General features: G+C 45.6%; 1 protein-coding gene across 2 annotated transcripts in view; it reads right to left on the bottom strand.

The window, feature by feature from the left end:
* Window positions 1-18,604, bottom strand: part of THSD7B (thrombospondin type 1 domain containing 7B) — a 925,167-nt gene that overhangs the window by 404,404 nt on the left and 502,159 nt on the right. For both annotated transcript variants that reach the window (XM_082260936.1, XM_082260935.1), the window contains exons 9-10: window positions 16,443-16,631; window positions 8,590-8,812 (exon numbers count right to left, since the gene is read on the bottom strand). In XM_082260936.1, the coding sequence (XP_082117062.1) occupies window positions 8,590-8,812; window positions 16,443-16,631 (412 nt within the window). The remainder of the gene's footprint in view (window positions 1-8,589; window positions 8,813-16,442; window positions 16,632-18,604) is intronic.

Here is an 18,604-nt window from a genome sequence, read left to right as displayed (position 1 = left end):
ATGTAAAAAACGAAACTAATACATTGCAGCAGCATCCACACATGTGGGCCACCCAACAAAAAAGGTGATTTATTCCTCCACCTTAGCACAATGGAACTTACTAGTATTCTAGCATTTCTCTTCTCCCTCAGTTTCTCTCCCTTTCTCTGTTATTGTGATTCCAGTGATAGCAGAGAAGGGCTTGCAGAGGCAAACGAGGATGTTGTCCAGGCATCTGATGCCCTCCTTATCAACTGATGATGTCATCATCATAGGATGCCAGTGGCTGGTCCATACTGTGTCCAAGGTTAAAATGCTTCACAATACAAACCTGTGGCTTTGAGTAACAAAAAGTCAGGCATGAACAACTTGCTTGTTCACAATTTTTTGCCAATTAGTCACAAATTTTTTTAGGCATTTTGCCAAGGCACACCTGAAGAACCGAGAAGATACACCATGGCACCTTGGTTGAACAAGGCTGGCCTGGCACATATATATATACCTTCTTTCTCAGTCCTGGACAGCTTCACTGTCCTCCAGGAGAGACCTAGAATTCTCATTGTATATGTAAGCTCCTCCTTAGAATACCTATCTACCAGAACTCAAGCCAACCCCCACATTTATTATCTATTAATGTTAGAAAATCTTTTTTTTTTTTTTTTTTTACAATATTGGCCTCTTCACTTCCTAACACCACATTTGGTCCAGCATTTTAAAATAAACATCACATTGTCATTCTCTTTCACAATAAATTCTGTACAGGGCTAAAGATGTGATGTGCTGTGCTTGACTATGCTTGGCTGTGCTGCGATGCTCATACCCTAAGTTAGGCCTCCTCCCAAAATTAGATAATAAAGTTTTTAGTCTATGGTCCCACACCAGGGTCCCACTGAGGGGTTACCCCAAACTTGAGTACAATAACATCTTCTATCTATGGTAACTCTAAACTTCCCATGGTCTAGAATAGTGTTTCTCAACCTTTTTTCAGTTGCGGCACCCTTTAAAATTCTGCACAATCTTGAGGCACCCCATTCTAAAAATGTAAAAATAAAACTAAACTAATAGTTTTACATAACGCAGCAACATCCATACACATGGGCCATCCAACATTAGAAGTGATTTATTCCTCCACAATTGCAAACTGGTACTGACTAGTATGTTAGCATTTCTCTTCTCCTGCAGTGTCTCTTCTTCTCAGTGGCAGCTGGTGCATTGGGGGCGCAGGGGCGCCGCCCCCCCTTCCATGCGTCCGGCCCCCTAATCTTCATGCAGGGCGCAGGACGCATGGATTCCAATAGGTTTTTTTTTTTTTTTAAGCACGTGATTAGAGCCAGAGGCTCTAATAGGCTTCAAAAAAGGGGTGGGCTCGGGCGCAGGGCCCTGCGCCCTGAGCCCACCCAGTTGTAAGACATAGCGAATGAATATTCGCTATTATAACACAGATCCTCCTCTCAGCCAAACTGAAAGCGGGTCCTGAGACCCGTTTCCTGATTGGCCGAAAGGAGAGGCCATGCTATTGGCCAAGGAGGAGGAGGGAGGAGACACAGGAGAAGCCGCCGCTGGGTGAAGTCCTCGTCGCCTGCTCTCCACTTCAGTCCAGTGAGCCAGCAATGGGGGGGGGGGGGGGATGGTATGGTGTGCGCGCAAGCTGGTGTGGTCCGGGGGGGTATGGTGTGGTCCGTCTGCTGCCTCCCCCCCGGCCCATGGAGCACCAGCCGCCACTGCTTCTTCTGCTTGCCAATGTGACCCCAGCGCTGATAGAGAGGGGAAGAGTAAACAAGGAAGGTATGCAAGCACCCGTCATTCTCCTTATCAACCAGTGATGAAATTGGTTGTCAGGATACCAGTGGCTTGACCCACACGGTGCCCGGGGTTGTAATACTGCAAAGTTAAAACCTGTGGCAATTTGTTGCAATTTATAGGCATTTTGCCAAGGCACCCCTGAAGAACCCAGGAGGCACAAATTCCCACTTCCTTCTGCCTATATCCCCCTAAATAGGAAGTGACACATGCAGGGGGAGGGCACACCCCAGAACACATTAACCCCTGCATAACTATGCTTTAACCTGTTTGGCAAATAACTTTTATACTGCTTCTTGCATATTTCTTTCCTACCTTTTAGTCCTTTTTGCCCTCGAAGTATTAGTACAATGGGCAAATTGTCAATGTAGGATTAAATTAGAACATTTTTGCTCATTTTCTTTGTAAACTGAATGGTGCAACTCAATTAAAGTAATTGCATTCTCTTGCTATCTTGTGTTATAATGATGCAAATTGATAATGCCACAAGGCAAACTCAGCACATCACCATTCTACTTATACAGTGCTAGCCTCAGATGGCTCTACTTATCTGATTTTGCATTTTTCAGCACTTGGAGTCCCCACATGTTCACTGGTCATAGGCCTAGGCCTTTAGACCAGTTGCAGTGGTTCACATGGGTCTTAATTTAGGCTTCCTCTGAACCTTGACTATAGCCAGTGCAACTCTTCAGTGCAAAGCAGCTATAGAAAGCAAGGGATTATATTTTGGTTTAACCACTTAAGCCCCGAAAGATTTTACCCCCTTCCTGACCAGGGCCTATTTTGCGATTCGGCACTGCGTAACTTTAACGGACAATTGCGTGGTCGTGCGACGCTGTACCTAAACGAATTTGACGTCCTTTTTTCCCCACAAACAGAGCTTTCTTTTGGTGGTATTTGATCACCTGTGCGATTTTTACTTTTTGCGCTATAAACAAAAAAACAGTGTCAATTTTGCAAAAATAACAATATTTTTCACATTTTTTTTATATGAAATTCCCCCCCAAAAAAAAGTAAAAATCAAAATTTTTTAACATTTTGGGCCAATTTTTTTTTTACCATATGTTTGGTAAAAAAAAAAATCGCATAAAGCTTATTTTGATTGGTTTGCGCAAAAATTATTGCGTTTACTAACTAAGGGAAAGATTTTTGTCATTTTTGTTGTTTTTTTTTTTAACGCGTAATGGCGGCGATCTGCGATTTTTTTTTGCGGGACTGCGACATTGCGGCGGACAAATCGGACCCTTGACTGACATTTTTGACACTTTTGGGGTTACCAGTGACATTACTGCAGTAATCAGTGTTATACATATGCACTGTTACTGTAAAATGACACATTTTTTTTGAGAGGGAGGGGTTATGTGTGTCCCTAGGGGCGTGATTCTAACTGTGATTGGCTGTGGCTTGAGGTGTAGGAACAGTGAGCAACGGTCCTACACAGTAGAACCGTATGATCACCATTCCTACACAGGGGAGAATGACAGGCGGCTTTGTTTACATTAGCCGCCTGCCTTTCTCCCGCTCTAACGGACGATCGCGAGTGACCGGCGGACAACGGGGCACACGCGCGCGGGGGTGCGCTCGCACTCCCTAGACCCTCACAGGCTAGCGTAGCCCTACTTCGCTTTGCCTGTGAGGGGCTGACCGCCGACGTAAATAGTCGTGCGGCGGTCGGCAAGTGGTTAATGGCACAGTTCCCCTTTACCAAAAACCTGTCTGTGCAGGTAAGGGGTGTCTGTAGATAAAAACTACTGTACAGCTTTGGCCAAAGTTAAATAAAGATGTAGGCCATTTATGTACCTCCCAAAGGCTGACTGAGACTCCCATAGATGGTGTCCCTCTATCCTGCCTTGTTGTTAAGACGATGCTAATACACTCCCAGCTGTTACTGTTCATCTCCACCATCACAGGAGTGAGCTCTTCTTCTAAATCAAACCCCTTCACATACGTTTTCTCCCTTCTGATGTATTAGTTCTGAACCTAGAGCCTTGGAGTTTGCTTGCAACTGTGATGGCAACAAGATGACATCTCTGGGAGTTTTCAGTCCGACTTTACATAAAGAGTACATAAATGGCCTACACCTATAGGAAGGTTGTTATTCAACATTGGCCAAAGCTGCACAGTTCCTTACCTGCATAGGCAGTTTTCCAGTGAATGTAATCTATGCCTTTAGTTGTACAAACCTTAACTAATAGGCTTTAGTCTCAAAAATACTGAACTTAATTAATCAAGGTGTTTGCAGAAAGAATAGCTCATATCAACAGTATAGGAAAAATAAAGGGAGAAATGGTTAGGTGCCTTGGACAACAATAACTGTTATCACTTCAAACACATGAAGGGCATTGGATTTTTGTGTTGTTTTTAATGTTATTTAATGCTATTGTTGTTGGAAATTAACTTTTATTTATTTTAATTTTAATACTGTTTATACTTGACCCCGTTCACACTGGGGCGACGCTACTTGCCGGGGCGACCTCACAGGTCGCGATGCCCAGCTCGCACCGCGACCTTAGAGCGGCCGACACGGACTTCATATCATTGAAGTCAATGCAGGTCGCTCCGGGTTGCCCCAAAGAAGCTCCGGACCCTTTTTCTAAGTCGGAGCTTCTCTATGGCAGGCGACCTTCGGCGACCTGTCAGGCGACCAGGTCGCCTGACAGGTCGCCCCAGTATGAACGGGGTCTTAGATTAAGAAATAAACTATTTGGAAAAAATAAAAAATTAAAATAAACTTAGGGCACCACGTCCCATTTCAAAAGGAAACCAAAAAGGGCGTCAAAGGATTTTTTCACCATTGCCATTACAGGAAATAAATACATAAGAAATACTAAATAAAATGCACATTTTAGCTGGGAGAAGGGGAATGACAATGTTCCTTTCCTGTCAACCAACCTAGTTGCATGGCTTCTTGTAGATATGGCCTCTTCTATCTGGTGGCCCCCTTTCTCCCTCCAACCCTCTTCCTTTTTGTTTCCCCCTTTCCCCTTGTGGTTCCTCCCCTGTGTGGGTAAGTTAGTCCTTGGATCGTAGGACCAGCCACCTGCATGATATGTCCATATGGAACTAAGTAATTCTAAATAACACATATTCATTCAAATTTAAAGCCTTTATTCACATGGACATCGCTATCCACCTGTGTGAAGAGATGGTTTTTCCGCATTGGATACACGAGTGTTCCGTGTAGCCACATGCAGGCAGTCCCATTGATGTCTCTTGGGCACAGCGGCTACACAGACACAGCCGTTGGCCCAATTAGACAGCCTAGCAGATGTGGAAGCATGTCCCTAAATGCATCATGTCTACATTTAGGGACACCTACCCACACCTGCACAGTTGTCAAATTGGGACCAGCAGTTGTATCCATGCAGCAAATAGGTGTGCATGGGACTGCTTGCACTCGGATGCAAGAAACATGCATCCTGTGCAGGTATAGATGGCCCTTTGCATGGGGGTGCACAGGTGTGAATGAGGTCAAACTGTCTAAATATTTCTATTACATGTTGAATGATTATATACTGAGTTGTGATAACTGTAGGATGCTAATTTTTTTATACACGCCCAATATTTAGAATACCTCTGGGTTTCTAAAGAAGCTTTATGTGAAACGCTTTGAACTGAACCACTATCATTGCATGGTTTCTCTATCAATGCGGGATCATTCATTTTCCTTTGGGATTAATAAACTGTTCTGAAATTTTTGGTGACAAGTGACAGTTGGCATATAGAAGCAAAGACATACCCTAATAAAGCGCAACTAAATCCATCAATTTAACTGTTTCAAAAAACAGATACGTTCCTGGCACTCCGGGATTGTAACTGTCACATTTGCTAGTGCTTTCAACAAAACTGTCAAACCATCAAATAGCTGGTGTCATAACTGGTCACATGCCCCATGACAGTTGCAGATCAAACAGAGGCCAAGTTGGTAGCTTCCTTGGCTGAAAAGGATAGGAGGGTTTAGTTCCATTTTAACCACTTGATGCCCGCTCTATAGCCGAAAGATGGCTACAATGTGGACTTAAAATGCTGGGAGGGCGTACATGGATGTCCTACCGGTCTTGCACTGCCCGCATACTCTGTGATCGCTGAGTCCTTGGAGCAGGGTAAAGGGCCAATCACAGCGGGCACTTTACCATGTGATCAGCTGTCAGCAAATGACAACTGATCATGGAAGAAAAAAACAGAAGCCGATTACTGGCTTTCTTTTTTTCTTCACGCTGTCAGTGTGAAGAAAGGAAGAAAGCCGTTAACCGGCTTTTCTTAAAGGGGCATCGGTCCCCTAAGTGCCCACCACTGCTGCTAATCAGTGCTCTCCAGTGATGTTAATCAGAGCCTACCAGTGCCATCTATCAGTGCCTATCAGTACTGCTAATCAGTGCCCACCAGTGCCACCTATCAGTGCTGCCAATCAGTGCCCATCAGTGCCTAGTCATCAGTGCCTTCTGATCAGTGTCCACCAGTGCCGCCTACAAGTCTCCATCAGTACCATCTATCAGTGCAACCTATCAGTGCCACCTATCAGTGTCCATCAGCACCACTTTTCAGTGCAGCCTCATCAGAGCCTCCTGATCAGTGCCCACTAGTGCTGCCTTATCAGTGCCCATCAATGCCACCTATCAGTGCTATCTCTCTGTGCCACTTATCAGTGTCCATCAGTGCCTCCCATCAGTGCAGCCTCATCAGAGCCTCCTGATCAGTGCCACCTCGTCAGTGCTGCCTCCTGAGTGCCCATCAGTGCAGTCTATCAGTTCCCAAAAGTGCCACCTCATCGGTGCCCATCAATGAAGGAGAAAAATTACCTGTTTGAAAAATTTTATAACAAAATATGAAAAACTTTTATTTTTTTCCAAAATTGTTGGTCTTTTTTGTTTGCTTAGCAAAAAATAAAAATAACAACCACCAAAAGAAAGATCTATTTGTGTGAAAAAAATAATAACAGTTTCATTGTACAGAGTAAAGTGTTGCATGCTGAATGTTGGCCTGGGCAGGAAGGGGGTAAAAGTGCCCAGTAAGCAAGTAGTTAAGTAGCGTTGTACAGTGTAACCTGGTGGCATTTTAATTTTTTGTAATTTATTTCATATTTATATATACAGTGCATTGCGAAAGTATTCGACCTTTTGCCACATTTCAGGCTTCAAACATAAAGATATAAAACTGTAATTTTTTTTGAAGAATAAACAACAAGTGGGACACAATCATGAAGTGGAACGGAATTTATTGGATATTTCAAACTTTTTTAACAAATAAAAAACTGAAAAGTTGGGTGTGCAAAATTATTCAGCCACCTTAAGTTAATACTTTGTAGTGCCCCCTTTTTACTGCAATTACAGCTGTAAGTCGCTTGGGGTATGTCTCTATCAGTTTTACACATCGAGAGACTGAAATTTTTGCCCATTCCTCCTTGCAAAACAGCTCGAGCTCAGTGAGGTTGGATGGAGAGTGTTTGTGAACAGCAGTTTTCAGTTCTTTCCACAGATTCTCGATTGGATTCAGGTCTGGACTTTGACTTGGCCATTCTAACACCTGGATATGTTTATTTGTGAACCATTCCATTGTAGATTTTGCTTTATGTTTTGGATCATTGTCTTGTTGGAAGACAAATCTCCGTCCCAGTCTCAGGTCTTTTGCAGACTCCATCAGGTTTTCTTCCAGAATGGTCCTGTATTTGGCTCCATCCATCTTCCCATCAATTTTAACCATCTTCCCTGTCCCTGCTGAAGAAAAGCAGGCCAAAACCATGATGCTGCCACCACCATGTTTGACAGTGGGGATGGTGTGTTCAGGGTGATGAGCTGTGTTGCTTTTATGCCAAACAGAACGTTTTGCATTGTTGCCAAAAAGTTCGATTTTGGTTTCATCTGACCAGAGCACCTTCTTCCACATGTTTGGTGTGCCTCCCAGGTGGCTTGTGGCAAACTTTAAACGACACTTTTTATGGATATCTTTAAGAAATGGCTTTCTTCTTGCCACTCTTCCATAAAGGCCAGATTTGTGCAGTATACGACTGATTGTTGTCCTATGGACAGAGTCTCCCACCTCAGCTGTAGATCTCTGCAGTTCATCCAGAGTGATCATGGGCCTCTTGGCTGCATCTCTGATCAGTCTTCTCCTTGTATGAGCTGAAAGTTTAGAGGGACGGCCAGGTCTTCGTAGATTTGCAGTGGTCTGATACTCCTTCCATTTCAATATTATCGCTTGCACAGCGCTCCTTGGGATGTTTAAAGCTTGGGAAATCTTTTTGTATCCAAATCCGGCTTTAAACTTCTCCACAACAGTATCTCGGACCTGCCTGGTGTGTTCCTTGTTCTTCATGATGCTCTCTGCGATTTAAACGGACCTCTGAGACTATCACAGTGCAGGTGCATTTATACAGAGACTTGATTACACACAGGTGGATTCTATTTATCATCATTAGTCATTTAGGTCAACATTGGATCATTCAGAGATCCTCACTGAACTTCTGGAGAGAGTTTGCTGCACTGAAACTAAAGGGGCTGAATAATTTTGCACGCCCAATTTTTCCGTTTTTTATTTGTTAAAAAAATTTGAAATATCCAATAAATTTCGTTCCACTTAATGAGTGTGTCCAACTTGAAAAAAAATTACAGCTTTATATCTTTATGTTTGAAGCCTGAAATGTGGCAAAAGGTTGAAAAGGTCAAGGGGGGCGAATACTTTCGCAAGGCACTGTAATAATCATCAATTTTATTTTGCATAATATTTTGCTATTATAGATGCCATTACTGATGAAGATCAATCAAAACTCTTAAAATCCCAATACTTTCTTGGTAATTATGCATGCTATAATACCTCTTGCTTGCGACTTGTCCAGTGTTGCTTTTTATGCAGAATACTTTCCGGGACTGAAGTCCAATGCCACACGTATCCTTCTTGCCGAGGCTTTTGTTTAGTATCTGTGACTCCCCGATACACGATTCCCATGGTGACACCTCCCAGTAGAATGCAGAGCAGGGATTATCATTGCACAGCCGGTACTCATACAGTGCTTGGCTGGAAGGGCAAGGCTTCCCTCCTGTAAAACATGAATGGATATTAAATGTTTTATTGGACTAATCATTAATATTTCAGTTATGGTTTTTAACCACTTCAGCCCGGAAGGTTTTACCCCCTTAATGACCAGGCCATTTTTTGCGATTCGGCACTGCGTTACTTTAACGGAAAATTGCGTGGTCGTGCAACGCTGTACCCTAATACAATTGATCTCCTTTTTTCCCCACAAATAGAGCTTTGGTGGTATATGATCACCTCTGCGGTTTTTAGATTTTGGGCTATAAGCAAAAAAAAGCGACAATTTTGAAAAAAAACTCCATATTTTTTTACTTTCTGCTATAAAACATTCCCAATAAAAAAATGTAAAAAATAATTTTTTATCAGTTTAGTCCAATTTGTATTCTGCTACATATTTTTAGTAAAAAAAATCCCAAAAAGCGTATTTTATTTGGTTTGCGCAAAAGTAATAGCGTTTACAAACTACGGGATAGATTTTTAGACTTTTTATTTATTTACTTTTTTTTTATTAGTAATGGCGGCGATCAGACTTTTTTAGCGGGACTGCAACATTGCGGCGGACAGATCGGACCCCTAACTGACATTTTTGACACTTTTTGGGGACCAGTTACATTAATACAGTAATCCGTGCTAAAAATTATGCACTGTTACTGTATAAATGACACTGGCAGGGAAGGGGTTAATACTGGGGGGTGATCAACGAGGTTAAATATATGCCTAAAGTGCTTGCTCACTGTGTGGGGAAAGAGTTCTGTGACAGGCACAGAGAGAGAGAGAGATCGGAGTTGTAGCTTAGCTGAAACTTCTGAACTCTCTCTGCCTGTCTGACAGAAGATCCGCCTGCTTTGTTTACATAAGCAGGCGGGTCTTTGGTCAGTTTCCCTGACAATCGCGGGAGGGCAGCGGGAATCGCCGCCACTCCTCCCATGCCCCGCCTTCCGCTGTGCATAAACAAAAACAAAAAACAAAACCATGTGCACGAAATCACGTGATTTTGCACAGCCAAGCCGCCCTGCCGCAGTAATATTATGGCAGGCGGTCAGCAAGAACATTTTTTACTTTCTGCTATATAAAACATATCCAATAAAAAATTAAAAAAAAAATTGAATTTCTTCATCAATTTAAGCCAATAGGTATTCTGCATATATATATATTGGTTAAGATTTAATTTTTTTTTTTATTCTAGTAATGGCAGCGACCAGGTGCTCTGGTCAGATGAGACAAAATTTAACTTTTTGGCTTAAAAGCAAAACGCTATGTGTGGCGGAAAACTAACACTGCACATCACCTTGAACACACCATCCCCACTGGAAACATGGTGGTGGCAGCATCATGTTGTGGGGATGCTTTTCTTCAGCAGGGACAGGGAAGCTGGTCAGAGTTGATGGGAAGATGGATGGAGCCAAATACAGGGCAATCTTAGAAGAAAACCTGTTAGGATCTGCAAAAGAGTTGAGACTGGGGCGGAGGTTCACCTTCCAGCAGAACAACGACCCTAAACATACAGCCAGAGATACAATGGAATGGTTTAGATAAAGAATAGACCAATTTTTTCAGGGCCAATACGTATACCAATACCGATATTTTGGTCACAACATATTGGTATTGGCCGATATGGGCTGATATTTTGTACATTTAAAGTTTTGAAAAATAAAAACAGTTTTTGACACAAATGTGGTACTGAACATGTTAATTTTTGTTTAATGCTTAATGGCTGGCTTGCTGGCACGGTGTGGTGGGTGGCTGGCTGGCTGGCATGGTGTGTTGGGTGGCTGGCTGGCACCCTGTGGTGGGTGGCTGGCATGGTGTGGTGGTTGGCTGGCTGGCTGGCACCCTGTGGTGGGTGGCTGGCTGGCTGGCACCCTGTGGTGGGTGGCTTTCTGGCTGGCACATTGTGGTAGGTGGGTGGCTGGCTGGCACCCTGTGGTGGGTGGCTGCCTGGCTGGCACCGTGTGGTGGGTGGGTGGCTGGCACCCTGTGGTAGGTGGGTGGCTGGCACCCTGTGGTAGGTGGGTGGCTGGCACAGGGGCTTTGGGCAGCTGGCTGGTATAGGGCCTGTGGGTGGCTGGCTGTCTGGCACCATGTCTGTGGGTGGCTGGCTGTCTGGCACCCTGTGGTGGGTGGCTGGCTGGCACAGGGGCTGTGGGTGGCTGGCTGGTACAGTGCCTGTGGCTGGCTGGTACAGGGCCTGTGGGTGGCAGGCTGGCTGGTACAGAGCCTGTGGGTGGCTGGCTGGCTCGCTGGTAAAGTGCCTGTGGCTGGCTTGCTGGTACAGGGCCTGTGGATGTGGGTGGCTGGCTGGCACCGGGCTGCTGTGGGGGGGTGTATTGCTGTGATACACTCCCGAAAGACTAGTCCCAACTCCAGATGAGGCTTTCCAAGGCGAGGAAGGCGGCCTAAGAAGGCAGAATGACGTCACAAAAATATCGGCAATATTGGCCAGTTCCAGAGCCGATACCGATATATTGGGGCACCGATATACTCGACCTTGCCAATAATGTGGTACTGAACATGTTAATTTTTGTTTAATGCTTAATGGCTGGCTTGCTGGCACGGTGTGGTGGGTGGCTGGCTGACTGGCACGGTGTGGTGGGTGGCTGGCTGGCACCCTGTGGTGGGTGGCTGGCACGGTGTGGTGGTTGGCTGGCTGGCTGGCACCCTGTGGTGGGTGGCTGGCTGGCTGGCACCCTGTGGTGGGTGGCTTTCTGGCTGGCACATTGTGGTAGGTGGGTGGCTGGCTGGCTGGCACCCTGTGGTGGGTGGCTGGCACCGTGTGGTGGGTGGCTGGCTGGCACCCTGTGGTAGGTGGGTGGCTGGCACAGGGGCTGTGGGCGGCTGGCTGGTATAGGGCCTGTGGGTGGCTGGCTGTCTGGCACCCTGTGGTGGGTGGCTGGCTGGCACAGGGGCTGTGGGTGGCTGACTGGTACAGGGCCTCTGGGTGGGTGGCTGTCTGGTACAGTGCCTGTGGCTGGCTGGTACAGGGCCTGTGGGTGGCTGGCTGGCTGATACAGAGCCTGTGGGTGGCTGGCTGGCTCGCTGGTACAGTGCCTGTGGCTGGCTAGCTGGTACAGGGCCTGTGGATGTGGGTGGCTGGCTGGCACCGGGCTGCTGTGGGTGGGTGTATTGCTGTGATACACTCCCGAAAGACTAGTCCCGACTCCAGATGAGGCTGTCCAAGGCGAGGGAGGCGGCCTAAGAAGGCAGAATGACATCACAAAAATATCGGCAATATTGGCCAGTTCTAGAGCCGATACCGATATATTGGGGAAAGTGCATATCGGGCACCGATATACTCGGCCTTGCCAATAATACATGCAAGCGACTGCATTTAGCTGCGGGAGCTGTCAGACTCCCATGGTTTTCAGTGGGGCTTCGTCCTGCAGCTAAACGCTGGGAACCTCCCCTGGGGTTTCCTCATGTAATTGCATATTGTGAATGGGGCCGAAAGAGAAAACTAGGAACTTTGCTTACTGATAATAGTGTAGCAAGTACAGGAAGGTATCAGCTCACAAGATTTCTGACAAGACAAACAGGTATTTTTTGCAGTTATCAAGCAGAAAAATGTTTTCAGGGCAGATTCACACCAGTAGGCGCGCTGAACACACAGCTACTGGTGTGTGCTGGGAGGACACAGTGCCTAAGCACTGCTCACGGCATATTACACAGTTTTTTTTTTTTTTTAGACTTTTATTGAAATATCACAAGTGACATTGCCTTTAGGTTCCATTCAAAGAGCAGTGTTGGAATGCGGTGATTCTCACCGCAGCCTGCTGCACCGAAAAAAGGTACATAGTTACATAGTTAGTAAAGTTGAAAAAAGACAGGTCTGCCTATTCTGGTGGTGCGTACAATGACTTCATCCCAGAATCGTGCTTCCTGTGCGCCCCCTTGGGCACGCACACGGAAGCGTCTGTGCTTGCCGGGGCATCACGGATCGTGGTGAAGGGCCACAATGACAGCGGCCCTTTACCACATGATTGCTCCATCCAATGACGGAGCGATCGGTTGTCAACAAACTGGCACATGTCCGGTTCAGTTCTCTCCTCGTACGCTGTACACAGCGATCGGTACAGCCTGCGAGGAGAGGAGGGAGACTACAGTACCGCCTCAATCGTGCCTCAATCATGCCTCCATCGTGCCCATCTGTGCCTCATCTGTGCCTCAAACTTGCCCATCTGTGCCTCAATCTTGCCCATCTGTGCCTCAATCATGCCCATACCTGCCTCAATCATGCCCATCCATGCCTCAATCATGCCTCATCCATGCCTCAATCATGCCTCATTCATGCCTCATCCGTGCCTCAAACATGCCCATCCATGCCTCAATCATGCCTCATCTGTGCTAACCCATACCACAGCAGTGCTCATCTGTGCCTCATCCATGCCACATCAGTGCTCATCCATGCCACTTCAGTGCTCCTCAATGCCAAATCCTTGGCAAGTCAGTGCTCATCCGTGCCTCATCCGTGCTACATCAGTGCTCATCCGTGCCACATCAGTGGTCATCCGTGCCACATTAGTGCTCATCTGTGCCACATCCATGCTACATCAGTGCTTAGCTGTGCCTCACCCATGCCACATCCATGCCACATCCGTTCATCTGTGCCACATCTATGCCACGTCAGTGCTCATCCATGCCACATCAGTGCTCATCCATGCCCCATTCATGCCACATCACTGCTCATCCGTGCCACTACGGTGCTTATCAGTGCCCTATAGTGCCTCATAAAAGTGTAATGGGTATTTAGGAAATTCGATTTGAAATGTTATGTCCCTAGAGCACCTGACAGTGCCCCCCTTAATGTTGGGCCGCTGTATATGGCTAGGCTGTGTAAAAGTCTCACACATGTGGTATCGCCTTACTCAGGAGGAGCAGCAGAATGTATTTTGGGGTGTAGTTGCAAGTATGCCTATACAGTGCTTGAAAAATAACTTGGTAATATAACAATTTTGTGAACAAAAATTAAAATAAATAAAAAAAAATCTTCATTTTGCAAAGAATTGTGGGAAAAAATATTACAACTTCAAAAAACTCCCCATGCCTCTTACTAAATACCTTGGAATGTCTACTTTCCAAAAAGGGGTCATTTGGGGGTATTTGTAATTTTCTGGCTTGGTAATGTCTCAAGAAATGAGTTTTGCTCAGTGGGGATCGATCCGCCGATCCCCGCTGAACAGGCGGATGACAGGTCCATATCCGCTTACATTGCAGAGACAGATCTGACAAAGCCCTGCTCTCCTCTATGGGAGACAGGGCCGGATTAGGAACATCATGGGCCTGGTGCTGAGGATTTTGGAGGGCCTTTTTATGGAAATACATGAAGTAAAAACGCAAAAAAATTGTATCAAAACAAATTACTTACCACTCATTCACACTGTATGTGAAAGAGAACCGGTGGGAATTAACCCACATTTTTTTACTTTTTTATTATTCACATTTTTATAATTTTGTTTCATTTTTTTTACGTTTTCCCAAAATGCTTTTTTTTGGAGGGGGGCATGGATTCTGGCAGTTTTTTTTGACGGACACGGATGACACTTGTGTGCCGGGGGGGTCGCTGTGACCCACACTGCACACATGGATGGTCCTCCAGTTCACAGTCGGGGATAATCGGTGCTTCGGGAGCACCAATCTCCCTGCATGGATTTTTAGCTGACAGCCGCTTCTCCTCCTCTCCCTCCCACAGCTGGCAGCTGAAAAGCCATGCAGGGAGATCAGTGCTCACAGCTGTCCTCACTGCCACACAAATCCCCAGCTGTTCCCTGTATTTTCCTCCTCCGGCCCCCTCTGTGACTTCCTCCTCCGCCCCCCCCATGTGCTCCTCTGGCCCCCTGTCCTCCCTCTCCAGCCCTCCTTCATGTACTTCTCCTCTGCCCCCCCCCATGTGCTCCTCCAGCCCCGTCCTTCTCCTCCAGCTCCCTGTCCACCTCCCCGTCCCTCCTCTGCACTCCCGCTGGCTGCTGAGGGGAAGTGTCAGGATTGGGGGGGGCGGAGGAAGGGGCCGGTAAACATGTAATTTACCGTCCCCTTCCTTTTCTGAATTGGACACAGTGAGTGATTGCTACTGATCGCTCCTGTGTCCTCTGATAACTGAGCATAGTAAACTGTGTTTGCTCTGCTTCAGTTCATGAATGAACAGGAGCCTCTGTATCCTTTTCATTCATTTTCAATCCTAAGCCTGCTGAGAAAGGTACTGGGGAATCTGTGTCCTCAGTCCCTTTCTCTGTCTCAAGGGGGAGATGTCAGGGGTCTGTTTAGACCCCTGATATCTCACCAAAGCCCAACAACAGGGCTGATAAAAAAAAATTACATTAAAATGAAATTATAAAAAACTGTTTAAAATTAAAAACTACTGACACCACTTCCCCCTGCCCCAACCCCCTCCCATCATAAAGCATTGTGAAAAAATGAAAAACAAATTGAATTGTAAAAAAATTAATACATAAAAATAAAAAACTACTGACACCATCCACTGCTTTACTAAAACAGTTTCTGCCCCATATACCACCATACACTCCATACTCCTCTTCTGCACATACTACCCACCACCATACACACCATACTCCTCTCCGGCACATACTACCCACCACCATACACTCCATACTCCTCTCCGGCACATACTACCCACCACCATACACTCCATACTCCTCTCTGGCACATACTACCCACCACCATACACACCATACTCCTCTCCGGCACATACTACCCACCACCATACACACCATACTCCTCTCCGGCACATACTACCCACCATCATACACACCATACTCCTCTCCTGCACATACTACCCACCACCATACACACCATACTCCTCTCCGGCACATACTACCCACCACCATACACACCATACTCCTCTCCGGCACATACTACCCACCACCATACACACCATACTCCTCTCCGGCACATACTACCCACTGCTGTACACCCCCCACTGTACATTCTCTTTTTAACATTACTGCATTCTCTATTATGTAAGTCATCTCAGACTCTATTAAACCACACCCCCTTTAAGCCATAGCGCAATTTAAGCCACACCCACAATTCGCTATAAACGGCACATTTTTTTTTTTATTGATGCCAAGGATGTACTTTTTATTTTGCACACTAACCCACTCATTTCATGATACGCCCCTGAACAAAGCATATGTCTCTATGGTGTGTACTAGCCACTATCTAAAGCACATAGTGTGAGTTCTCTCTGATCTCTCTTCCCTCTGCTTTATTTCTGCATGAGTCACTTTGGTCAGTCACACCACAGATTACCAGGGGATGGCCCTATCACTCTCCAGCACACATCAGGTAATTGACAGCTTCAGCTGTGCATTTTTACCTATGAGACCGTGTAGAGGGGGGTGTGTCCATTTCCTCCACTCAGGTCTCAGATTACACTGAGCTCCCTGCTCTATGATGAGCAGTGTTTGACATCAGATCCATGCCTCCTTCCTTCTGGAGCTCAGAAATTGCCTTTAATCTGTGTAATTTGAACCGCTGTAGAGAAGAGATGAAGCCATAGATACCCAGCAACCAAGTACACACGTCTTTGGCATAAATAGGATTAAAAGAGGCGGTGAGGAGGCATCACATCTAAACCTAGCCTTCGTATTAGTAAAAAGGCTCTACTCTGATGAGCTTACCTTCTCCAGGATAAGCCAGGATGGATCTGGTCCTGCTCTGCTTCCCCTCAGCATTCTTTGTGGAACAGGAACGGGAACACGGTGACCAGTCTGACCACTCACTAATGACACAGTCCAGACTGCAGGGGACTTTGCACACCAGCTGGACTGGAGGCTCATCCACACACAGCTCTGCAGAGACAGCTTCCCCTAATACAAACATAAAAGACAAAAAGAAGATTGTTGGACAGGAAACTCATTTTCAATACATTTTTAATCTGCATTTTTCTTTTTTTTCATTAAAATAATAATTGATGATCCTGCCATAAAGTTTCTTGCTCATGCACTACCTGGAATCCTGTTGTAGGGTAACAACACTCTGTCCTTGTCTCCCAATAATGTTGCTCCTGTGTTGTCACTCAAAGTTCTGGTGAAAACCACAAGAGCCCTGTTGGCTTACAGACAACAGATGCAATATCTAATGCAGACAAAAACTATCCTCCATTCATTTTGGATCCACTTTACAGTGAGGAACTTTTTACTCCTATGAAAGATTATTGTTTTGTTTCCATATATATTAGGTTCCCTTATCTTGGAAATGTCAATTAGATTTTAATGTCCCTCTTGTTACTTTTACAGCTCAAACCTCCACTTGTTTCTGAAACCCCCATCATCCCTTATGTAATCCCTATCCTCTGTTTTAGTACCAACATAGTCACATAATTACATAATTGGGTATGTTGAATAAAGACTAGAGTTGAGCGAACACCTGGATGTCCGGGTTCGGCGGGTCTGGCCGAACTTGAAAAAAAAGTCGAGGTTCATGACCCGGACTTAACCCGAACTTGACCCCGATCCCGAACCCCATTGAAGTCAATTTTAAAGAAATATTGCTAGAGATGAAGTAGAAAGCACCACATCCCTTTGTTTAAAGTAGCTATAATGGAGGGGGCAAAGTGGGACTTTAACGGTGCAAAATGATGGAGAAAAATCTGAATTCTCAAAAATTGTACATTTTATTACACATAGGAGGTGAGGACAAGACAGTACATCAATATAAAATGATAAAATCAAGAAAATGCACTCGAAAATATCAACTCTAAGTTAACTCTGAGTTGATATTTTCGAGTGCATTTTCTTGATTTTATCATTTTATATTGATGTACTGTCTTGTCCTCACCTCCTATGTGTAATAAAATGTACAATTTTTGAGAATTCAGATTTTTCTCCATCATTTTGCACCGTTAAAGTCCCACTTTGCCCCCCTCCATTATAGACCCATTGAAGTCAATGGTGACCCGAACTTTTGAGCACTAAAATGGCTCTAAAACAAACATGGAAAGGGCTAGAGGGCTGAAAATGACAGCAAAATCTTGTTAAGAGCATGGCAAGTGCTCTGCAAACAAATGTGGATAGGAAAATAACTTAAAATAACATAAAAAACATAAAAATAAAAAATAATCATCTTGATCTACGAGGACAAGGCCCATATGGAGTAGGAGGTAAATTGGTGATTTTTGAATAGCACATTAGAACACAGCAGTGTCTAAAGGCTTTATCTCTCAGTAACATAAAGGAAAAACTGAAAAAAAAAATTCCCTTTAAATTGGTGATTTTTGAATAGCAGATTGGAACAGCACTGTGTGTAAAGGCTGTATGTCACAGTAAAATATGAATGAAAAACTGAAAAATAATAATTTTTCCCTTAAATTGGTGATTTTTGAATAGCAGATTAGAACAGCAGTGTCTAGGGGGCGTGGCCTGACCGTGATGGTGTGAGGACGCATCTCGTGCGAGCTCCTGCTTCCCTGAGCCTGCCGCTTGACCTGTAGCGACCACCGATCATCTACTTACCTACTGGCGATGCCACCAAAGAAGCGACCGTCCTCCCAGCCCCCCGAAGGGCTCTCTGCACGCTCCACGGACCTCCGCGATCTCTTCTCAGCAACCCCTCGGAGCCGCCGCGAGGCGGCCAAGATGGCGGCGCCCCGATCCTCTCCGGCCTCCACGCTGCTCCCGGGACCACCTTCCTCCTCTGGAACACAGCTATCCCAGGTACAGGGGCGCAGCCCCAACCCCTTCTTGCCGTATACTGCGGTGTCACCTCACTCCACAGACTCTGGAGACACGGAGGAGGACTGGGACTGGAAGGCCCACATTAAGGCCTTGCCGACCAGGACGGA

This window comes from Pelophylax lessonae (genome assembly GCF_965119305.1).
Source record: "Pelophylax lessonae genome assembly, chromosome: 6".
Classification (NCBI taxonomy): domain Eukaryota; kingdom Metazoa; phylum Chordata; class Amphibia; order Anura; family Ranidae; genus Pelophylax; species Pelophylax lessonae.
The sequence above is the reverse complement of the archived record's forward strand: the minus strand, read 5'-3'. Positions and strand labels throughout refer to the sequence as shown.